Source organism: Scardinius erythrophthalmus (genome assembly GCF_964197995.2).
Source record: "Scardinius erythrophthalmus genome assembly, chromosome: 7".
Lineage (NCBI taxonomy): Eukaryota > Metazoa > Chordata > Actinopteri > Cypriniformes > Leuciscidae > Scardinius > Scardinius erythrophthalmus.
Window position 1 is genome coordinate 21,513,665 of NC_138227.1, and position 25,217 is coordinate 21,538,881.

Consider the following 25,217-nt stretch of genomic DNA (forward strand, 5'->3'; position numbering starts at 1 on the left):
AACGATGCTGATTCAAATGGTTGCATTAGAATATGCATATTACATTGAATACAGCACCATCAGACATGCAAACTTCTGTAGTCAGCAGCTGATTTTATGATTTGATGGCCTCTTTTGTATCATAAAAACTATTTACATGCCTCTATTCTGCTTACAGGTCTATATGTGTTATGAAAAGTATTAATGAAATGTTCCTGAATTTCTGAGATAATATCACAGCAGAGATAAATGCACATGTGTCTTCAATATGTATGAACAAAATCATTTTTACGCCTACTTAATGTAGCATTTTTTCTTGTTGTGTACATTCATTTATAACAGTTTATTTTCTCTTTGTTCACCTTTTCTATTACAAAAATAACAATATATCATATTTTATTTCCGTAAATATCCGTGCTTGAAGTCACGCAGAAGAGTTGTAAAGGTGAGTAGGAGGAGCGGATGAACTGCTCGGGGGGCGTGGCTTCCTCTCACCTGTGTCAGGTGACAGTTCAATTTGCTTACAACTCAAAAGACTGGTGACTGTGTTAAGTGACCTGCAACAGAGTTTCTATTTATCGCACAACATAACTTAATGTTGTTTCTTATTTGATGTGTGTGTTAGTAAAGCATACCTGACATTTCAAAGCTGATCAGAAGTATTTTCTCCCTGCGGATAAAAACTTTTGCTCATGTATGATTGCTGAAACCCCGAGGGATTCCTTGAAGGAAAAAGCTGAAAGCTGGAGTGACAGGTTTACACGTAAGTCTTAAAAGGAATAAAATACCATTTTTTTTTTGTTTTTTATCACTTACAAACATTGTTCATGTGCTTTACGCGTTTGTGCATTTAGCACGTGCATTTAATCAGCGTAGTGTATCGATCATGTATGGGTAGATTTTCCACGAAAATTATATTCATCACTAATCGAATTCTCTTTCAATATTACTTGTTCTAGTACGTAAACACAGGGACAAACTTTAAGGAAACGTACCAGATGGTAATTACGCACGTGACAGTTTGCAAAAGGCGTGTTTTAAGTGCTTTGCCTCTATGCAAGGCATTGTTTTCAAAGTATTTAAATGTGTTTCTGTTGTTGTGGAATGGTATGCGTGACTCACCAGTTGGGTGACAACACCAGACCATCAGGTTACAAGACTACCGCTGAATGTGATACTCCATGCTCCATGATTATTCCCGCAATGGCATCTGATGCCTCTTGCAGTTTAAACTGGGCCTGCATTCAGGGTCAGAGATCTGTTGTTGTTTATCTAATTAGTTTTAATGGGCTTAAATAACATTTTCAACCATAATGAGTCATCGAGCCTCTACAACCTGTTTTAAGACATAAGGCCTAGTATTAGTCAAGATTGGACACATCTACTCATTCTTTAATATTTCCACATTTTAGAAGTGATTAGCAAGTAAGTAAAACTATAATATCTCAAATGGAAGTATGGGAATTTTACAGTAAGCTGTTTTTCAGTGGCTGCTGTTTGTCTACATTACAGCTATATGCATTTTCTTAACCATCTTCACAATGTACCACCCCTGGATGATTTTTGTGCACTATTGAATAAGGCGTTTTCATCTATGTACTCTTTTTGACTGTTGTCCCTATCTGGACAATATGTTTTATACATATACTGTGTATATATATATATATATATATATATATATATTTCACATGAGAATCATATTGTGAAATGTGTCCAAACTTGTGACTATGGTGTCCTTTTTAACTTTTGTTTTTTTTCTAATTTATTTTATATTTAGAATAGAATAAATGTATAGATAGAATTAAATGATTCCAGCCTCCAGACGTCATCTCCTTCCCCACATGTTTCTATCATTAATATCTCAGATCTCTCTGTAGTGGTTGCCAACTTGCCATCATTAGCATAAGAATGTAATTTAGTGTCCTCTGTGGTGGGAAAAACGGCACACTGTCTACTACATCATGATGAGAATATGAAAAATGTTAAATAATTAATGTTCAGACAGCTGATTGTGAAACTAACAACTACATATTAGCTTTTTTCCTGCCATTTCATCCATCTGAGTGGATTTCAAGACTGCATGGCTTGAAGAACTTGAGTTGATGTTTTATTTCTCTAGACATCTTACTCTTATCTCAATCTGCCCGGGGCCTTCCAATGAGCCCTTTAAAAACAATTATCTGATTTGCAGTCAATATACCCTCTAATTTGATGTTCACTATTTCAAACGTAGACCTTAACCCAATGATTTGATTGAGGCCCAACAAACCAGAGTTTAAGCAGTGTCAGGAAAAAGTGCTGTGAGAACAGAGAATGAAGTTCTCCTTCTGCTTGTGCTTGTACTTGTCCTGTTCTTTGGTTCTACTGTTCTGGCTGCCTGCTCTAGAAAGACCCCAGAAGTGGGATTATTTGAAGATTGTTGGTTGAAAGAAATGTATGTTGGTTTAAAAGGGCAAAAGAGAGCTTCCTGCTTTGTCTTTTCTTTCTAAATATCCCTTCCCAGGCCCATTATGGTTCAGGACAGTGTATAGATGCATTCAACAAAACACACTTCTTTGCCAGAATGACACCATGCTGAGTTTAATGATGAATGGTGTCATGCATCGGTAGTAATTGGCCATTCAGTCTAATGCTACTACTGGCTTTCATTGTTTTTTTTTTAAGAGCTTTCTCCTCCCTGTTGCTACTGGCCAGTTTCGTTGCTGAAACTGCAGATGCCCCCTGAGCAGAGCTTTGTTTGAAAACCAGGAATCAGATTTCACCAACACTTGTGAAGGATGAATGACAGTGTTGTATTCTGGCATGCACATATAATGAAAGCAAAGAGGGACGAAGGTGATCTGTGATTGTTCAGCTTTGACTTATACTTTATACATAGCTTTGGATTTACATTTTTATATATTTATTTATTTATTTATTTTAAATGTTATATTTCACTCCTCTAGAGAGGCATGTTATTTCTTTCTCTCTCCTGAGAGAATGACCTTGCTTCAGGCATGGCAAACAGACATTCTGCTTTGTAAAACTCTGTCTGTCCTTGAATGAATCCTCAGTTGTCAGGTGAATGAGTCTGTGTTATTCTCCCTGAGCACAACACCTGTCAGACGTCTGCTAGCTGGGGAATCACAGCTGAGAGGGCAATCATTTCCATCTCTAGCAATGACGCATTCATGTGGAGCGATCAAATTCGTCTTCTTAACAAGAGTGCCTTTTGGAGTAACTTGCCTTTGGCTATGTGCTGCTGTTAATGGATGATGTCCTCATTATACCTTTGATATTGTCACAAAGCAGCAGATCTTCTTTGTCATCTGTTGTTTTTGGAATTATGTTGTCTTAAGCATGGGAAATGGAGGCAATTCCGAGAGGATGCTGTCTGAGAACTCTCACCAGATTGTGAGTGCTGTAAATGGGATTAGAAGAAGCCTGGATTGGATTTGAAGGCTGATCTAGCTACTTTAATCACAAACTAACAATTTCTCAGAGAGCATTCGCCTCTTATTAAGAGAATTAAGGGCACGGTCGGACTTGAATTGAGACACAATAATGAACTGTAGTTCACAGGCGAGTTTGCTGTACCGATGCTCTTTTGCCCTCTACACAGCTTGGCCTCTGAGGGGCCCAAGGAGAGGAGGGGGGCCTGGTTCGTCTCTTGCTTTGTGTGTGTGTAGTGGATCAGATCAGGTGTCTTGGCACTGGCCTCTTCTCCCTATCCGGGTGCTGAGAAAGGCCTGTTTGTTTGCGATTTGGGCCTGTGGCACCAAAGAGACAATGAGTGCAGTCTCTGTGAGAACGGGGAGGTTCGAGCTCAAGCGGCGCAGAGCACCAGGGTCCTTATCTCCTCCGTCTTCATGAGCTCCCATTACCGGAAACACAGATGTCCCTCAGACCACCTCCATGGGACGGTACAGACGGGAGTGGGTGGAACGCTGTCACCTCACTGGAAGTGTGTGCACACATTTTCGATTAAAAATACATTTTCTGAACAGGTTGGCTCAATCAGACAGAACTATTAATATTGTAATATTGTGACTCCCACTGAGCAAATGGTGTTAAAATTGTGCGGGGTCGTCATGTTAAACCACTGGTTTTGCTTGAAGATTTTACATTGCACATCAAGTGGTGGCCCAATACGGTTTCAAATGTCTGTAAAACCTAAAATAAAAAACTTTAGCATGCAAGTACACAATAAGGGCTAGCGCAAAATGCAATATTTCTCAATATTTAAAATTTTTCAAGTACAAAAAAGGCTGCTTTTTTATTAGGTATAATTTATTTAAATTCTTTTATAAATGTGTGCATGCTTTTTTTGTTGTTGTTGCTTTATATACTGTTGGTATTTATTTGAAATCCCCTTCCAGTCAATAATTATAGTCTTTGATAGTCAAAATGACATCTAAACTTTTTTATTTTATTTTTTTTCAGTGAAAATAATTTCTTAATGCCTTGAAATAGCTTGAATGTAACTACATCTATGCTTCATTTTGTATACGCTGACTCATGAATATGCTAATACCGACCCCCCCCCCCCCCCGTCCTTTCTTAAAGGTGGTCTTTTGCTCATTGTGTTAAAATGCCCACAGAGCATGATAGGAATTATAGGAAATAAATTTCCACCCGCACATTGACAGGATTGTTTACATGGTTTCAAAACACATTTTTGTGACTATGGTTGCGTCCGAAACCTTAGGCAGCTGATTTGTTGCCTCGCTGCTCAGGCGATGACTTTGCTGGCAGCGTTTGCACTCAATGGTACCTCACAAAACTGATTTTGGACAGACTTTTCTGAGGCAGTGTAACGGTTTAATATTCTACAGTAAAATAGAGAGCGCTTGGATGATAACTAGAGCATATTTAATTACTACAATATAAATTTCCCACTAGAAATGACATCAAAAGTGATTAGCGTTGGTCAAAAAGTACTTTTACACACAAACTGACCACCAACCGCAACTTTCAGATGCCATGTTTACCATTGAGCTCAGCTGTCACCGATTGGAAAGCATAGGATTGTGGGATATCAAAGGCAGTGAAGGATACATCTATGCTGCCTTCAAAAATCAATCAGATGAAGGTTTTACAGGAGCCAGGAAGTGAAGCTAACAATTGATACGGATGCGTCCTAATTCCTAACGCGTCCTACATTGGAATGCTTACTCCGAAGGCAGTATTTTTAAGATTTCAGACGCAGCCTATCTTCGGTACACTGCAGTTTTAAGGAGAAAATTCTAAGTTATGGTGTTGGCTGAATTTGCAGATGATTTGTCTTAAAGCATTTTAAAAACGCCACATAAACACGATAATTTGATTTTCACCACTTGAAGTGTTTATTTATTAGGTGTACATCTGTTTATTTCTCCATTTTAGTAGTTTTATATAGATGTTTCTTTAAATAAATGGATATTTAGTGATTATTCATTGTTTTATTATTATTTGCTTTTAGCTTTGTCCCCCCGTCCCCCTCTCCTTTTTTTGGTCACCAGTTTAGATCTACTGATATGAATTAGATTAAATTCCAACTGAAATCAAAATTGACCCTATTTACTTTGTTAGCGCATATTACTAGTCTTGTGGTGAAAAAATTAATCCGTGCAAGTTAATACACAGAAAAAAATTGTTTGCCATCGTAATCTTTAATCAATGTCTGAAAAGTTACTTCCGGTCTGGAATGGCGTTCCTTCTCTGACGTAGGTTTGACGGCTTGGGTTGGGAAACGCTTAACCACTCCCCTCAAACCGTTAGTCTGCTATGAGCAGAGATGGAGAGGAGGAGCGCTAGAGTAAAACCCTGCCCTCTGTTCAATATTCCTTTTCACTGGGAAATACGTCACAACACTGGAGAAAAGTCGTTTGCAACTTCCGGTTCACGCGGACTTTAAGCAGCGCTATCTTTTATATCCTTAGATTCCTTACTGCATGTTGTAGTCTTAGTCCATACTTAGTTATTGTAGGAAAGTTAGTTTACATCTAGAATGTTGGTCCATGAGTCTAATTAGCATTTAGCTTTGTTAGTGTTCAGTGATGTTTTCAGTTTTCAGTGATGTGATTGATTAGAGTCATTAGACACACACTGTTTTGTCCTCCACCTCAAATTAATCAATAGAATGTGGGCAGAAATTGTCGGTTATACTTTTTGTTAGGCGGCGTGTGGGATGAGATGCAGTCCGAGCCCCGAGCTTGGCAAGAGATTGGGTGTTTACTGCTTCGGATGAAAACAGCAACAGTCTGAGATTTTAAAATGTTATGACCTTTCCCATGCTTATCATAAGCCAAGGGAAGTAATTGTCATTGGCCACCGAAAGGGTAACTTTACCTCAGTTTGCCGTGAGGTTTATTCGGCGGCAAGGAGACAAGCTCCGCTTTATCCGCCGTTAAGAGAGAAAAACGATGTTCTCTCCAGAGAGACGTTCATGTTCTGTGAGGGTGTTTTGTGTCTGCACAGAGGTGTCATATGATCTGGAAAATATGTACTGAATGCTAAATACTGAAATGCCATTGATGTATTGAATGCATCATTACTTTTCATTTGCTTCCACATGCAGACTCATCCTGCATCACCTTTTGCCTAATTGTAAGGGCTTTTTGTCCTCTGTCACACTCGCAGACAGCAGTTTGCGTGTTTATTCAACTCCAGCTCATTCAAATGCGGGCTGTGTTATGGAAAGATCCCCAGATGCACCTGCCTCGTCTGTTTCTAGCCAAACCACCGACACTAGCTGAATGGGATGACTAAGCATCTGTAATCCGGCCTGTCATTTACATCCTTCGGTGTCTCATGCTGATTTTTGACCCTGCTATATATATTAATTTACCATGATCCTTGTCCATGACTTTCTTGCAGGATTACATGTATATGATTACTATGGTCAAGCTGTCTGAGACTGGATTGGATATCAAAATGGTAACGTTTGTTTCACATTTACACCTGTGAGAACTTGCTATACCCCTATTCCACGTCTTAGGCTTGTATGACAATCTCCCTGGTTTGGTTTGTGTTGGAGCATTATGATATGTAACTTAAGCTGGGCTGGGCTGGGATGTACTGTAGGCCTACGGGGGTGAAAATCAGCATGAAATCAGAGTCTTAGCGTCCCATTAACAGTCATTGTGTCATTGCACGCCTGTTGGGTGTCACACGTACACACCTGTTCCTCAAGACACAAGCTCCCCTATGAGATGGGATATGGCCTGCAGCCTGCAATAAGTTTGCTTACTTCTGAAAAGGTTAGGAATAGAGTATGGATTGCAGTCGTGTTTGCACTCCATTACTCCTCAGGCGAGAACAACTTTCTCTGCAGGTTTAGAAAAGCAATAATGGTGACTTCGATTTTCAACCTGACTGCCTTAAGACTCAGTCCAGTGGCTTAATGCCCTCCACTGGGGCAAACTCACGGCAAACCCTGAGAAGGGACCATTATTTTGGCTGAGCAGGAAGTCAGCATGTACTTGCAGTGGAGGCGGACGGCAAGGTTGCAGGTAAATTATGCCCATCTGACTTTGAGTTATTAGCTGGTTGGGCTTGAAGTTTTGAAAGAACTGTTCTCCCCAAGTGATCTCGCTAGGCACGTCCTTCATAAATACTGATGCAGGCCACTTATGAGACTGACGTAGGCTCTTAAGCTATTCTTGAACATTTTTTAAAAAGTGTTTTTCATGAGGTCAGCCCAAGGCAGTTTTTGGGACCATCACTCTTGATTGACAGCAGAAATGGCCTGGCATAGCTGACCTTGTTCTGCCAGCCACATTATGCAGGTATTAGAGTGAGGAATATCTATTTGGCTTTTTTTTTTTCTCTCTGCCAGGGCTGTGGCGGCAGCGCCGTAACTCCTTTGGGTAATGGGCATAAAACTGATTTATGATTTTTGATGGCTGAAAATATACCCTAGAGCACAGGAGACTTTCCTCTGTGTCTGAAAGTTTTAATTCGTTTATTATGCAGATAAACCACAGCTTTTCTAACCAGATGCACTGTGATCAGTGAACGTGAAATTCTTCTTAGATGAGAGATTTAAAAAGAAAACTATGCAATGGTTTACATTTAGCATGGGACTTTTCGTTTTTGTTTGTCAACTTTTGAGCAATACTTCAAGCATTTATTAATATTAGTTAACGTTAATTTCAGAATTTACTAATACATTATTAAAATTAGTTGTTTGTTAACATTAGTTAATGCACTGTGAACAAACAATGAATGACCGTATTTTTATCAACTAACATTAACAAAGATTAACAAGTACCGTAACAAATGTTAATACATTAACTAATATTAACAAATGAGACCTTATTGTAAAGTGTTACCTTTATTCATTGTATCTTATTTATGAATGTAGGCCTATTTTTTAAATTTTCATGTTAATTGATTGATACATTTATTATTTGGTGTATTCAAGTTATTTATTCATTCAATATTTTATTCATTTAAAAAAATGATATCTTAAATCCTGCTCACCACTGATTTAAGTTTTGCACCATTTTAATAATCTTTTTGCATTACTAGTTAACTTTTAAAACTGACAAATGGATTTATTTTTAGCCTCTCAATTAATCATAGTCATTATAAAATGGTTTTAAATTCTTCCTAAAATACTTCCCAAAATTATTTAAAATTAGGGTATGCGATTTTCGGAGAGACTAGCAATAGCGAGTTAGCTTTGAAAACATTAGATCGCACCCTCCCTTCAGAGCGTCTCCAAAGTCACGCCTCCTCTAAAACACATGAATGCGTTCAGCAGGGAGCAAACAAAAGCTTCACAGGAGACGTCTCAAAGCACATAACATACAATAATAATGAACATGAACAACTTAAAGAGCATTGACCTGTACCACCTGACTGCTGCAGATTCATTTCGCCGTTAATAGTTTTGCCATTGAAACGCATAATTTGAGTCATGAACCGTTCTGAGTATAACGTTACGGGTTTCCATCTCTTCCAAATTACAGTAGTTATGGCGTGTACACAGCCTAAGCTCGTTGTTTTGGTTCAGGAGGAACTGTAAAAAGTGGTTGCGGTGCTCGGTGACTGATGTCTCTCGACTCTGCATAGCATGAATCAAGCTGATGTGTAATGTCTACGTGAGCAGGGCTTCAGACCAAATGCAATAATGACATATTTATTTAAACAATATACATATACATACATTTAGATGACTTAGTGATTGCTATCAGTATGTGAAGAGACTTTCAACTAGCATAACAAAAAAATGTTTCAGGAACAAATCACCTACCCTACCTTTGGGGTCAGCCCTATGTTCCCACATTTCTAAGAATTTTTTTTTTTTTTTTTTTTTTTACAATTTGTCTAAACCCCAGTTACGGGTAGGTTTAGGGGTGGGGTCAGGGGTAGGCCATTTGTGGGAACATAGGGCTGTGGGAACATAGGCATGATCCGCTACCTTTAATGTCAACTACCCATACATAAAATTTCCACTCCATTGTGTTGCATATAAATTAATTTATCCCACAATGCATTAAAGGCACACTATGCAGTTTCCGTTTTTCTCAAACAGCGACCCCTAGAGTCGCTGTGGAGTACTTGTATTTAACGTTACTGTCGTAAATACCACTCACGCAGAACCGTCTCTGCGCTCTTCCGACCGCGTTTTCTTCGTCGACTCTGCCATGATTCACGTCTGAAATGCGTGCTAGTGTCTTCCATAGAGGCTGCTTCATTTGTTGTTGATGTATGTGACGTCGTACCGTAAAGCAAGTCGTGATTCTCGCAACAGTTGTCAAGACTAGATACTGTAATTGAAAGAACTCACGTTTGACAACAGGCTCACACTATATCTGTGTATCATGCTGTGTTTGATCCTAATGAACCCTTTGTGTTGTTGTAAACAGGTGGCGCTTGGTGATGCTAGGATGTTAGAAGAGACGTCACTCAAAGCCAGTCACCATGGAAACACTAGAGTAGGCCCCAGAGGAAGTGATGAAGACCGAGGAGAGATACAAACATGTGTTGATACGAACCACCAAAGTGCTCTCTGCTTACAGTCCTCTGAGACCTGCTGTCCCACGAGAAGCTTTCAACTACATGATGATTTGAACGAGTTCTCTAATGAGTGGTCGTCCATTGAAGACGTGAGCCAAGATGTTTCCTTCTCTCTTGAGGGCTGCGTCAAGTGAGTAGGCATCCATGTGTATTGGAAACCTGTCTGTATAACTGATCTGTACAGACTGTCCCACCTAATTGTTTCTTATTGGTCCATCAGGCTGGAGAGGAAGTGGATGCTGTGGTATGAATTCAAGAAAGAACTCTCCTGCTTGGACGACTGGCTTCGATCAGCTGAGAAAATAGCAGCTTCCCCAAACTCCAGCCATGTGCTGTATGTTACAGCAAAAGAGGAGTTACAAAAGTATGAGGTAATGAGACATTGGGTCTAATTTCAGTGATGTTTGATGCTTAATTTTAGGGTCAATGACAGGTAAGAGTGTCAAAGAAAAGGAAAAATATATTTAAAAACACGTGCCAAATTCTTTAAAAAAACAAATTCTTTTTGTATTGGATGGTTTTAAGAAGTGTTACTAGCATTTAAAAAAACAAACAAGTCATGTGATGTGACCAAGTAAAAACAACATGCATTCAGGGTGAATGGAAAATGTTTGTATACACATCTTAAAGGGATAGTTCACTTTGAAATTAAATTTTGGTATGTTTTAGCTTACCTCAAGGGCATCCAAGATGTAGGTGTCTTTTTCCGCAGTAGTTTCAATTTTGATATTTTTAGGTCAAACCGTTCTTGTCTGTCAGTCATTTAATGCAGGTCTATGGTCACTGTCTCAAAGAGCATGCACAGAGTCCAAATTAAACAATTCCCCATCATAAGTACACATTGATGGCCTAAGACACGAAACGAGCGGTTGTTGTGAGAAAATGAACAGTATTTATATCGTTTTTACCTCTTATACACAGCCACGTCCAAGTTATCTGAGGGCGCTCGCGCATCCTGGTGTGTGACGTGTACGCAGACTGGTGCATAGATATATACACTAGATGTCGCCTTAAAGACATTCGTTCCAATGAACTGCCGTAGACAAGGCGACATCTAGTGTATATATCTATGCACCAGTCTGCACACACGTCACACACCAGGATGCGCGAGCGCCCTCAGATCACTTGGACGTGGCTGTCCAAGGACAAACTCTTAGGCCATCAATGTGTACTTATGATGGGGAATTGTTTTAATTTGGACTCTGTGCATGCTCTTTGAGACAGTGACCATAGACCTGCATTATATGACTGATAGACAAGAACGGTTTGACCTGAAAATATCAAAATTGAAACTACTGCGGAAAAAAAAGACACCTACATCTTGGAAGCCCTTGAGGTAAGCTAAAACATACCAAAATTAATTTCAAAGTGAACTATCCCTTTAATGTCAATTTATAGAAAATAATCTTTCTTTTTTTAACTTTTTATTCATTACAAATTCAAAACCATATACATACACCACAGATACAAACAAAAAACGTCATCGCCCACACTTACACTTTCTCTCACATTACCTACTACACGTATCCTAAACTAACATACATATACATTCCAAACACTCGTACCCAGTCCTAACCCGATAGGACCCTGTACACAAAGGAGAAGAAAAAAAAGAAAATGTTGAGGCCTAGAAACACAGTAGAGCTAAAGCCACAAGTCTGACCATTTACTAGTTTAAATCTGAGGGTGAAAACTCTTAAATGGAGTTGCCAAAACAAAATAATAAAATAATTTACCCCTAAACTCCTAGCTGCTGTGTTATTGTATAAGATGAGTGGACGGCCATCTCAGATTAGTCATTACAGGTGTCTGTTGCTGAGTGGATACTGGCTAGTGTTTTGATGCTTTCTACAATGAAAGTGTAATCAACGACACAGACACACTTACACGCGCGCCGACAGCGCATTTACTCAGACTGTCTAGAAGCCCGGGACTTGTGCCAGTGAAGATAAATGACACCAAATGGCCATCAAACTCCTTGGCTCTCCTCCTAAGCACCATTGCGCCTCCCTCCGTCTTAACCCCTCGCACAAATTTCTTAAAATAACCTGCTTTAGTTTTTCAGAGAACTGGTGGGATTTATTTTTTACCTTCCGGTGGTTAATTTTACACTTTAGAGGGGGTTACCTCCTTGTTAATCGCATGATGTCATCAGTAACCAAAGACCCACTGTTTTTGTATCTCTTTCCAGAACCTGCGTGCTGAGGCCAGGATGCGTTTAACCCAGCTGGACGGCCTGGCTCAGAAGAGTCGAACTCTGGCCGGCCTGTTTAGAGGTTCTATGGGCGCACGGCTCGTAGAAATGACGAAGGACTGCGGACGGCGCTGGGATCAGCTCAGTAACACAGTGGAGACTGTGTGCCGCAGGTTAAAGGTATATAAAGACTACTCAAAGGTGACATTTTTTAAAGCAAGCACACTGTAAAAAATCTATGAAATTCATGGTAAATAAAAAGGTAGCAACAATTTAGTTCCTACCTGCATATTTCACTAACTGACATAATGTAAATATACCAACTTACTGAAGTACTAAAATCTGTTTTGTACTTTTATAATACAGTGACAACCATCAAAAACACAGGTGCTAATGAAAAAGCCACATGAAGATTCAAAGCTGATAAAATGTAGCTTTTCCACAAGCTGATGTAAATATTAATATATATAAGGTGTGCAGTATCATGCACACGAGTTCAAAACGCCATCATGGTAATACAAACAGAAAAAGAAAAATATTTCAATGAAAAAATATTCAAATGTGAAATTTCACACAGGGAATTCTGTAAATTATAGATTTATAGATGATAGATAATATTTTACAGTTTACAAATTTTTAGGTTCTCAATACATTGTTTATTGGGGCTGAAAAACGTAAAAAGCACATGATTTTGAAAGGCGTTTTAGTTGCTACTTTCTACTCGCGTAAGTCTCTCTTGCCCCATTCCTTCCCTCATTTTAATCCCATTAACTCTTTATCCATACAGCCCTCTGCTCTGCCTGCGTTCAGCTTACATAATTCTGTCCTTTCAGCCGCAGTGACCCCTGCACACTGTAGGTCTATGCTGGGCTGCATTGCATATGCCCCCCTTTACTGTGGGCTTTACAGTGTCTGTTTTGTTTATGCCATTTCCGCTCCCTGTCTGCCGCTTTGACGTCCTTGTTAGAATTTTGGTGTGTCTCCCTGTCAGTCTCTGTCTCTGCTAAAAACAGCATCAGGGTGTAGACGGTCAGACAGAATGATGCTCGCTCTGTCTGTGTGTGTGCGCAACAGCATTTGGTCTGCCAGCGGGAGGTTTTTGAGAGGCAGAGTGAAGAGATGGCAGTGTGGCTGGCTGATATGGACCTCAGGCTGACTGAAGTGGAGCACTTCTCAGGCAAAGACACCTGCTCGAAGATGCACCAGCTTCAGGTACTCTCAGGAAACATGGATCCATGGATTGGTCCATGCAGAGAGAAATCTGATCTCTGTTTGTTTGTTTGCCATCTGGGTAGTGTGGTTTGTGTCACAACAAGTGCAGATCTTTAACCTCTAATTTACAGGTTCAAATCCCTGAAAGGCATTTCTGAGCTTTATTAACCAAATAGTAGGTCACTGAAAGTACGAGGAACAAGAGACCTTTTGCAAAAAACCATAGTTTATTTAAATAAAATAAATGAATAAAATGTATTTATTATATTATTATATATATCAAAATTAATACATTTTAAATGAAGAACTTGCAAGTTATTTTTAGGACAATTAATTTTTCTCTGCACAGTGAATTTCTTTTCCAGACATTTTATGTTTTTAAAGAAATCAGTAATAAATAAACAATCATAATAGTGATGATGATGGTAATATAGTCCATCATCATGATAATCATCATAATAGTGATAAGAATAATAATTACGGCAATATTAATGACAGAAATAATCATCATAATGATTATAATAAATGATCATAAGTGAGTATTATTATGATTGTTATATTAAAGGTATAGCTGAGGATTTTTTACTTCCGGGTGGATCACCTATACTATTGGTCCTCCTAATTGTCAATCATTCTGGTGAATCAATCAAACTTTTCAAAAAGTGGAGAGGTCAAGAAGTGGAGTGGAGAAGTGGAGAAGTCTTATCTAAAATTCAGAAAGATCCTCAAGATCCTCTGCTATACCTTTAATATATACATATTTTTATTTAAATACAAATAAACACTTATAAATTAACTATGACCATTTTATTTTAATTTTTAGACATATTCCTCATTTGTAAGAAAATAGCATTGCTGTTATAAAAATTGAGCATAAATGTCCATAATTGTTATTGAGATTTTTGCTTTTGGGCATTTTAATGATTCTAAACATAGGCTTAATTTTCCTTCCATTCAAAATCAGTTCTATTTGGGGGTTTATCTATAGAACTATCAAGGAAAGTTGTTGTATGCGTATGCTTATTAAACATGTTTGTGTATATCTGTCTCTCAGGGGTTTCAAGAGGCGGTTGGAGAGAGTGCAGGTAAACTGAACGATTTACTCCAGCACGGAGAAGAGCTGATCCAAAGGAGCGAGCCGGCGGACGCCCAGGCCATCGAGAGCCAGCTGCAGGAACTCCTGCTCTACTGTACTCGTGTCTTTCAGGGCCTGGGCCGCCTGCACACACGCCTGCTCAGCATGAGACTGGTATATATCCATGCTGCATGTGCACAAATGAGATTAAACTTTTTTCACACCTGGAATGAACTAAGATAAAGTCTGAAAGTCTTCTCACCATCTCTTTTGAACTTGTAATTCAATTGCTCCATTTTTGGTCTGAAATCAAGGTGCGTATAATCATTTCAACTCATTTGCCACCCCGAATGTTAGCCAACCAAGCAGCTGACTGATCTGCATTAGCATGTTAGCTTTTAGCTAATGTTTTTTGGTCAATCCTCCATAGATCAGTATTATCACGCACCATATGCACAATTGACTATGAAAACTTAAAAAGTCCCTTCTCTCCCTTGATATTCCCCTGATAGCTTTTTTTTATTTTATTTGATAATTTAATTTGTGCCATCTCAAGTTCACTGTTGCTCAAGGCAGGGCTGTTGCATATTTCATATTTATCCCAAGGGAAAGCTACTCAAGCATCCAACTTCATACGTTCTGGCAGGGGAGTCATGAATACACCCCCTGAATAGCCTGAATTGTTGTCTTGTAGCCAAGCAGCCACTGTACAATACATGTACTGTCCATTTGAACAAGTTCCTTGTGTGAGCCTTTGTCTCTTTAGGTCCAAGTGGATCACGTTAAGACATGCTAAAAATCTAGCGTTCTTATGTTCTTTATGCTGTTGTCTGATATAGGATGTTTGTAGAATCCCACACCAGACATCTCATGATAAATTGGCACAGTAAATTTTCCATAGCTCTGAAAAAGCACACAATGTCTATAATGTGTAGGCATCCACCCCCCCCCCACCCCCTCACCCCAGTTCAGCATGTTCTCAGAATTTTCAGAATGTTGTTTTCACACTTAAAAATTAATTGATTGTTTTGCATAAATAATTGTGTGATAGATGTAATATAATTAACTGCAAAAATATTTAATGTATACTTATGTATGATTGAAAAGTGACAGTAAAGATTTACATTGTTACAAAAAAAATATTTCAAACAAATAATGTTCTTTTAAACTTTTTATTCATCAAAGAAAAAAAAAGTAATGGTTTCCACAAAAATTTTTCCTGATAGTTTTTTTTTTTAAACTGTTTTCAACATTAATAATGATCAGAAATATTTACTGAGCACCAAATCATCATATTAGAATGATTTCTGAAGGATCATGTGACACTGAAGATGAGTTATGATGCTGAAAATTCAGCTTTGCCATCACAGGAAAAAATTACATTTGAAAACTTTTCAAATAGATAACCTATTATTATTATTTGGATTTTCATTTTATTTTGTAACTAAAATTAACAAATAATGTTTTGGTGTATTTTTTTTTATCAAATAAATGCAGCCTTGTTGAGCATAAGAGGCTTCAAGGACATAAAAAAAAAAAAACATATCTTCTTCCTTCTAAATAAATACCTTTAAACTGAAATGTAATTCTGAAAACGCAAGTGTTTTAAGATGTTTAATTGTGTTATCCCAGGTTTTTGAAGAGGACTGGGCTCTGTGTGCCCCTGACTCTGGCTGTCCCTCTGAGAGTGTGCTGGAGGATGAGTGTTTTTTAGAGCGCACCATGGCGCCTCAGTCTCAGGCCTGCCTTCCTCAATCCAGTCAAGATCACCAGGTTCTGGAGTGGGACCCTTCGGTGGACATTGGTCGGTCAATCTCCCGGGATGACACAGACTCGTCCTCCTTCAGTGCTGCTGCAGGTAGGGATTGCCCCTGTAATACAATCCAATCTTCATATCCATTACCTGCAAATAAGGCGGTCCGCTACCCAACCCGAGCCAAATGTTCTCGGGGACGGGGCGGGTCTCCCCGAAAGCCTGTGCAGATGTCTATGGCAATCATAAAACTTTAGGTGGTGATTATTCAATTAATTTACTGTGTAAGCTTGATACACATACCTTTAAGTTGTTGTTTATTCACATTACACTTGACACCATACATTGAAATGTACAGTAGTGTTATTGTAGTTTTGTTTATATACTATTTTTATTAATATTTTGAATTGGCTTTTGTAATATTTTCAGTTTTCATTTTAATTTTAGTTTAATTTTGCTATGTGGTTTTGTCCTTTTATTATTAATTTTTATTAAATTATTAAATTATTAATTTATTTATTTTATTTTATTGTCCTTTTAATATTTATTATTATTTTTATATACACACATTTCAATATAGCTTTAATTATTTAAGTTTTAGTTGTAGTAGTTAAAATAAAAACATAGAAACAAAAATTTGATAATTGCATTGGCAATTAACTGACATTTTTTTAATTTTTATATTTTATTTGTTACTGAAAAATGTTTTAATAGTTTAAGTTATAACACTGATGTACAGTATTGTTTTCTCTAAAGCTCTGTAAAAATATTGCACAGGGCAGTAAATATGTTTAATATATAAATACATTTTTAGATATTTCTATTGGTCCACGTTTTATTTTATTTTATATCAGCCAACCTAAATATTATTTTGTTGTAATTTTGACTATTTTTGTTGCTCTCTGTTGTGTATTACTGATGTCTGTTGGTGTTATAAATATTAGCATATTATGCAATAGTACTATATTTCTGTCTTAAATGAATCACGTTCAACATTTCTAAGTGCATGTTAAAATAAAGTGAAACTGTAGCACTTTGCATTCACAATATAAATTAACACTTTTATACGTCCGCGTGCATGTGGTGTAAACCACCGCAAGTGCTCCAGAGATATTTATGCTTCACATGCGAATTACAATCAGGTGATTATGTAATAATCATGACACCAAATTAGGACTGGAGGGTTTAATTCTTTCCGTAGCCCTTTATACTTTGTGATTGCTACACATTTCTATTAGCTTATCACTTTAAAACAGAATTTAACTTTGACCTATCAGGAACATTTTCTTCCATCCTCTCAGGTGTGTCTTGCACAGATGAACCAGCCAAATATTCTCTGAGGAGGAGAGTCTACAAGAGTCCTGTGGACTCGCATCCAGACAGGGCATCTGTCAGCTTCAAGCAGCCAGTAAGTCCATCTGACAGCTCCAACTTTGTTCTATAATTATTTCCATTATACTATACATTTAAACATGGATTGCTGGTCCTTTGTGTATTTGCATACATTTTCCATCTAGCAACTAAATGCAATTGAAATGCAAATTAGGGGATTTTTTTTTTTTTTTGGATAGCCGTTTTTGGCCTCCAACTAAAATGATCACATGGTGGTTGGTGTCTTTGTATGCATGCATAGAAGTAAGCACACGTGTGCTTGCACGTTGTAGCATGCAGGGGTATGTAACATGCAAATAGATGGTTACAGGTCTTAGTTAGATGGTATGTTTTTACTTATTGAGCTGGCTTTAGAACACGTTAAGCCACCCTATTATTCAAGTGCATTGAAGTACATTACTTTCAATAGAAATGCATCTTAATGTATAGAAGCCAACGTTGATGGTAAAAATGGCTGTGAATAACATGCATCTGTGTATATCTTTAATGTAGGTGAATGCTGAACGTATTTGTTGTGTTTTTCAGGGCGTTGAGAAGAGCTTAGAGCGTGTGGCCCCACCCCAGATGCCAGTGCCAGGTAAAGCCGTGGCTCCTGATTGGTCAGTGTCTCTGGTGCCATCCACTGAAGGCAGTGTCCCTCTCACCGCTTAATCATTCTATAATCATGGAAGAGCTGCTCTCAATTTGGCTTGTTTTCTAATATCCTTGAAAAAAAGCCAATAGCCACCTAAAACCTCATTTATAAGGTTCATGATGGGCAAAGGTCTCAACTTTTGAGCCTCTGTATTGTGATTTGGCCCATTGTCAAATCATATTCTATGCAGCAACTAGTTTTCAAATGTTATATGTGGTGCTTATATCCAGGGATTTGACATTTTTATGGTAAATGTCTAGTCTAATCTGCAGTCAACCAATTTTTTACATCATAGTCCTGATTTGTTTATGCTTTGCTAACATCTGTTTTGCATGTGTTTGTTTTTGATAGTCATCAGAACCAGCAAGCCTCAGTACGCCAGACAATTTAAGACTTCCACACCTGAAACTAGGTCTCCTGAGCCTGTGACCTTTGACCCTGACCGCATCAGCGCTTGGCTGGGCCAGACGCCTCAACTTTGTTCTAAAGCCGTCCAGACGGAGCATGTTTCACAGGTATACTTTGCTTGGAATCTATTGATTAAAGAAACCTGAAAGAACTGCATCACGATTTCCACAAAAACATTCAAATATCTTTTGAATGGAAGTGTGTGTATACATTTAAGCTTCTCTGTGAGTAATGCTGCTCATTACACTGTCTGTCAAAAATGGTTTAATGGCTCTCGTAGATTGCTTTTGGCATTAGCTTGATGTCAATATTATTGAATTTTTTGATGCAAAGTAACTGTGTTGTTAATACCAGTGGTATATCAGTGTCACTTATTTAGAGGCAATAAATGGCCAGCTGCTGCTGCTCATGTGTTTATAATGAATTGCAGCTCATAAAATCAGTCTTTGGCCTTTAAATATATTTATTTGTCATTTATGCAGCCATTAACTTTAAATAATTATATAAAATCATTGAACTTTTCATCAATGGTAGGACAGACTCTCTAAGTGATGGTTGTTGAATATGAATTTTACACATCACCCAAGTTGTAGCTATTGATGTTTAATAGGTTAATAATCCTATATGAATTATTATCCAGTGGGGTCCAAAAGTCTGAGACTGCAATTTAAAAAAAACTAAAGTCTTTTTTTCTTTTCTTTTTTAACCTGAAACTGATTATATATATATATATATATATATATATATATATATATATATATATATATATATATATATATATATATATATATATATATATATATATATATATATATATATATATATATATATATATATATATATATATATATATATATATATATATATATATATATTATTATTATTATTTTATTTTTTTTTAATGGGTAAACAATTATAAATGGTATTAAATCACAAAATTGCACTAGTTGACTTCTGAGACCCCACTGTATGTTCATCCTACACTGCATGGTTCAGTTTTCATAACTTGCTGATTTTGTTCTTGATTTGATTTATGCTTCATTAGTTTACATATTTAGTGCTGCAGCCATAAATGCAGAATGGATGATCGGTGCCATTGTGAATGTAGAAATGTTTGCCAAATCTCATTAAGACAAGGCACAGCAGTCACAGGCTGTGCACGTTATAACAGTCTTGACTCTGTAATGGTCATCATGCTGCTTTTCCACCTCACATTGACTTGCTGAAGATCTGTTTACTGCCTCAATGTGCTTTTCATATTAGGGCTGCACTATATATATATTGTTTTAGAATCAATATCGCAAAGTGTGCATCCGCAATAGTCATATCGCTGGATGTGATTGTGTGCTGTTAAGTATAGGGGTCGTAATTGATCCGTACAGAGCAGGCACCACGGTTCGAAATGCACGTAATTCACGGATTAATTGCAACGTTTACCCATCATACAGCGAAAGTTCATTATTTGCATGTTTAAGGTCCTGTCAGTTTAAACATCCAAGCGATTTTAAACCATTCTAGCGCAAGATGTGAAAGAACTCAATTCGGAACTCTTGCGCTGTTTTCTGTGCGCACACACACAGCAGCACATATGACATGCGAACACAGAATTACGTTCTCTTCTGCGTCTATTTGTGCTTGAGTATCCTCAAATGCATTCGCTTTGGCTAACATGAACGTAAACCATGGAGAAATAAAACAAATGCATATCATTATATTGGATCCGTGCATTTGTCTTAAAGTGACAGCAGCCTAATATTCCTGTCATTAATGTTAATCAATCAACAAAATACAAAGAGAAAATCACTTTTGCTTCTTTAACAAAGATGAATTATATTTAATTATACAGTGAAGACTATGCAATGTTAATATGCATTTGATGATTCAATTTCTGAACCTGAAAAACAAAGCACTGTTTATTTAATTTGTATATTTGTTGTATTTTTATCTATGCTTCTAATTTGTTTATTTTCTATGGAGATTCACTCCCCTACAAAATCATTCTAGAATGATTAATTCTTTACAAATAGAGCTATTCAAGTCATCTAGTGAAATTGTTTATCATAAATCCATAATATTTATTCATCTTTCTGTGGGAGAAAAAAGCCTATTTTAGGGGCATCATAAAAATAAATGTACACGAGGAATATATGAGGCACACATTATTCAGCCGTGCTGATAATTAATCCATCTCGAATGAATCTGTACCATCTCGACTTAAAAAGCTCAACGCTTCCTTTAGAGAGGGAAGGGGGGTGGGGGAGTTGGTTTCTGGGAAAGAGAATCCTCTGCACTGATGCAAAGGCCGATTTGCCTGCCGAAGCCTTGGAAAAACCTTGACGAGAGAGAGGGACCATTTCCATTTCAAAGAGCCTCTTGTAATTTCTCAGTGCTCACGGCTAATTGGCAGCTTTACAGGGAAGGGAAAAAGACCAGCCGCTCTAACTGGCTCTTTAATGGCAGCCATAATTGTGGGCACAAACATAGTAGGGAACTGGCACTGCCAAAGGGCCAAAAGCGCCTGTGTAACGTGTCACACGAAAAAGTAGAGGCAGCGTATCTGTTGGTCCCATTAAAGGACTCAAAGAATGAGAGCAAATGAGGAAAACAAGAGAGCACAAAAAGACAGAGCACAAAAAGACTTGAACCTTATTAGTTAATGGTCTCTTTCGATTTACAAGCTCCTTTTGTAGCATAGCGAAGCTGTCACATGTTAGTGAGAACTGTGCTGTCCGCTCTTTGGCAATCAAAAGTGTTTGTTGCTTCTGTGAATCTTTATAGCCTCGCTCCAGTTTTTCATCTCTGCCTTCCGGAAAGGAGGAGGAGGGAGTTGAGTATCAGGAGAACGTGCTCCCCCAGAGACGCCCCCACCCACAGCAAACTCAGCACACGTACTACAACCCCTGCCCGTCCCAGTCATGTGACCTCCAGCATCACTATTACCAATGTCACGAAGACCCACAGGTATATCTCCCTCGTGCAGACACTTACGCCCCAAACACCCTCACACAGTAGCTTCAAATGTGTTACAAACTACATAACTACTTTTGTGGTTACCTAAGGTTTGTGAATTAAAGCCAGGCCTGTTAATGTGTAGCGAATGTGGCGCCTTGTGTGATTTTTATGATGTGATTTACACCTCGACACACCCCACACATAATTGCACTTGTAATGTGTGCCAGTGCCAAAGAGCTGGTAAACAATAGCGTCCCTGCAGGGCTTTGTTAATCTCAAGCTATTATCGTCTTGTCCCTCTCTGTCACTAGAGGCAGCAGGAGAGACTTCCCTTCCCCGACTCATCGGAGGACAACACCTGTACAAAGTCGAGTCGGTGAGAAACTGTTTGATTTGATATGGTTAACACTAATTATGTATTTTGTTCTGATAAACTGCTTTTTTTTCTCTCTCTCTCTCTCTCTCTCTCTCTCTCTGAACAGCTGGAAAAATAGGCATCAGACATGCACTAGCATTCAAAAGTTTTAAATACTTTTATTCAACAAGTATTCATTATATTAATCAAAAGTGACAGAAAAGACATTTTATAATGTTACAAAAGATGTTACAAAATGGCTCACGTTTCCACAAAAACAAATAATATTAAGCAGCACAACTGTTTACAACATTGATATTAAAAACTAAATGTTTCTTGAGCACCAAATCAGCATATTATAATGATTTCTGAAAATTCCGCTTTTTTAAAAATGTATAAAGAATAATTTTTCAAAAATATCAATATTTCACATTATTACTGTATTTAAATAAATGCAGCCCTGGTGAGCATAAGAGATTCTTTCAAAAACATTGAAAACCCCCAAACTTTTGAATATGTAAATCTAAAGGGATAGTTCACTCAAAAATAAAAACTGTCATAATTTACTCTAAATTCTAAAATTGTCTGCAAACCTGCACTAAGATATTTTTGGGAAAAAGTCTTATAATCAAAGTCAGTGTGGTCCAACATATTTAGAGTTGTACCCAATATTTGTACGTATTTAATCTTAATCTTAGTTAACCTTGAGCCAGTGATTTGGGCAGTGTCCAAAAAAGGCATGTTTAAGGTCTATTGGACTGCAAAAATGCAATGAGAATCATTTGACAAAGTGAAGTCATATGCTTCCCTGACCAGTGAGGCCAATTTTGTCAGAGAAATCAATTTAAATGCACTTAAACATGAAGCAAGGACACGTACGTTTAAAAGTCATTTTTACATGAATCGTTGAAACATTTTGGAATTGTTAAATGAAGGCTGTCCTTAAAGAAATTCTACGGTGAGCAGTATTTGCACATATTAAAGCAATTTTACCTCACCAATGCATACCAAGCTTAAATTAAAATTGATTTATGCTCCTGGTGGGTCATTATCTTGCTCCAGTCCTAATTAAACACACCTGAACCAGCTAATCAGAGTCTTTTGAATTGCTTGGAACTTCCAGGCACAAGTGTTGGGGCAGGTTGGAGCTAAACTCTTGGGAAATTGGCCCTCCATGAAGCAAGATTGGGCACAGTTGATTTCTGCCAACTATCACCATAGCGGAGACCTGTCTCTTTCTTCTGTTAATGCTGAAAATGTGCTTTTTATCATATATTTTTCTGTTTCCAGTGGCCCGATTAAACCGAAGACCTCTACTAGCAGCCAATGGCAAAGAGGCCCCTGGCAGTTGTGGCCCCTGAGGTTTTTTGTCATTCTATTTGCCCTCCTGCTCGCTGTGATGATCTGGTACCTCATTTCAGTCCATGATACCTCATGTCATCGGTCCAATACCCTGACCCGCTCATTTCACCTGGCCCTACATTATAAAGGACCCCCTCCCACCTGAGGACGCAAGCTGTGATTATTACAGTAACGACAAAGAGTTTAATAATCACATATGGGATTGTTTTCAGGGTTTCCCTTAATTTTTTTCCCAGAATGAAAGCATGTGTTACATGAAAATGGAATGGGTCTGAAAGTTTTGCTATATGTTTGGCTGCATGGCCAGCGTCACATTGGTCATAGATTATACAAGACCATCTTTAGACACTGTCCACATGCTTTAAATAAGGTTGTACTCAAGGCCATTAAAGCCTGTGAGTGCAAACCCATGTAACAAGTGCACTTAATTCTGCTCTGACACTAATTTTCTCACAATGTCAAAGTGAATAGTATAAAATTGAAATGATTTGACAGCTCTGGAAGCATCACTATTTAAAACTGCCTTGTTTACTTGATTTTTTTTTTTTGACTGACAGATTAAGCATTTATTGGCCAACCATTATATATAAGGGTGTGAGTGTGTTTTTCAAAGATTTTTGTTAAAAAATATTGCTGAATGTTGTAGTTGAAGACGATTTTGTACAGAGAGAGAATTAAACTGAACACGACACACAATATTTGACCAAGAACCACTATATTGCATGCTGTAATCACTGTAGCATTTTTAAAATGGGCATTCTGCACTGTATTTAATATATTGCATCAGTCCAATGAAGAAGACTCAACCAGGCTTTAAAGCAAATCCTTGTGCACATCAAGGATCACTTTTGCACTGTTATCAATTTTTTATGACTTCTAAAAATAAAAGAGATGAGCGAAAACAAGTGGTTGGCTGTGGATGGTGACACTGGAATGAGTGTGGAGTGATACGCCGTGTGATTCTCATTGGGGGGAAGCAGTCAGTGCCTTTCTCTGTGTATCTGGCTTGGTGGACTTGCTGAAAGAAGGTTTTGTGCTGCTGCCAGGGAAGAACTCTCAAAAAGATTATGAAAGAATGTTTCAAATTCAATTAGCACACAAATGATCTTAGTTGGAAACGTCTGCAGATGGCCTTTCAACCTCATCTCTCTCCGTTCAGAGCTCTTGGGAGTTCTGTAGTCAACACTGCAGAAAACCAAGTGTGCTGTGCATGCAAGCAAGCCTGTCTTTTGTTTGATGATGAGTTTATTTACTTGGCAGGAGCAAAAGCGGAGTCTCAAATTGAACCATATACCTCTGCAAGCCTAGAGCCCATAAACCCCAAGCAAATAAATTCTAGTATCCACCTGAGGACAACATGAACAAACGGAGGAGTTCTCTAGCAATAAAACCTTTAGAGGAAATGGCCTTTTCTGAACTCTGCCGAAGCATTGAAGGTCAGTGCTGCTGTTACAACATTGTTAATTGCTGATATAAAGAGCATTTGGATTGGTTGGAAAAGGGATTATGCGGTAATAGTTCCTATGAAAGATGGCAGAGGAGAAAGCTTTTTAATAAAACATGCATATAAATGTATCTGGGCTGCAAAACTTGCATGATTCTGAACCAAATGTATTTTTTTTTAATGAATGTAAATTCATTTTAATTTTGGCTCCTAACTCACCAGTATCCGTCAAATGTGGCATTACAAATTGACAGGGCAGATGTGTATCAGAAAATTCAAAAAATGTGAGTTGGGACAACCTGACTCTGATTAGGCAGCATCACTAACTCAGTTTTGCGACGGTTACTCTGAATTAATATGATGCCACTGACCACAACAGGCCTGGACTATCTCAGGGGAATTGCCACGCTTGAGAACAGAGAGAGCATTTTGTTTTTGCACCATTCAGCTGAGATGTGGCTGAACTAATC

At 37.9% G+C, this 25,217-nt stretch overlaps 1 protein-coding gene across 4 annotated transcripts; it reads left to right on the forward strand.

Annotated features, from left to right (window-relative positions):
* The first annotated feature begins 412 nt into the window (after positions 1 to 412).
* LOC308693383 (nesprin-2) lies at positions 413 to 24,264 on the forward strand. Of its 4 annotated transcripts, XM_081370261.1 has the most exons (14): positions 413 to 483; positions 605 to 742; positions 9,816 to 10,096; positions 10,187 to 10,337; positions 12,158 to 12,340; positions 13,235 to 13,372; positions 14,427 to 14,621; positions 16,080 to 16,305; positions 17,502 to 17,608; positions 18,118 to 18,169; positions 18,578 to 18,741; positions 21,413 to 21,595; positions 21,898 to 21,962; positions 23,232 to 24,264. In XM_081370261.1, exons 3-14 carry the CDS (start codon positions 9,837 to 9,839, stop codon positions 23,446 to 23,448), a joined length of 1,941 nt encoding a protein of 646 aa, XP_081226387.1. In that variant the 5' UTR covers positions 413 to 483; positions 605 to 742; positions 9,816 to 9,836; the 3' UTR covers positions 23,449 to 24,264. The 4 variants fall into 4 exon arrangements, with proteins under 4 accessions (XP_081226387.1, XP_081226386.1, XP_081226389.1 ...); XM_081370260.1 differs by lacking the exon at positions 413 to 483 and having other exon boundaries at positions 521 to 742; XM_081370263.1 differs by lacking the exons at positions 413 to 483; positions 23,232 to 24,264 and adding an exon at positions 22,069 to 22,409 and having other exon boundaries at positions 521 to 742.
* Positions 24,265 to 25,217: the final 953 nt, after the last annotated feature.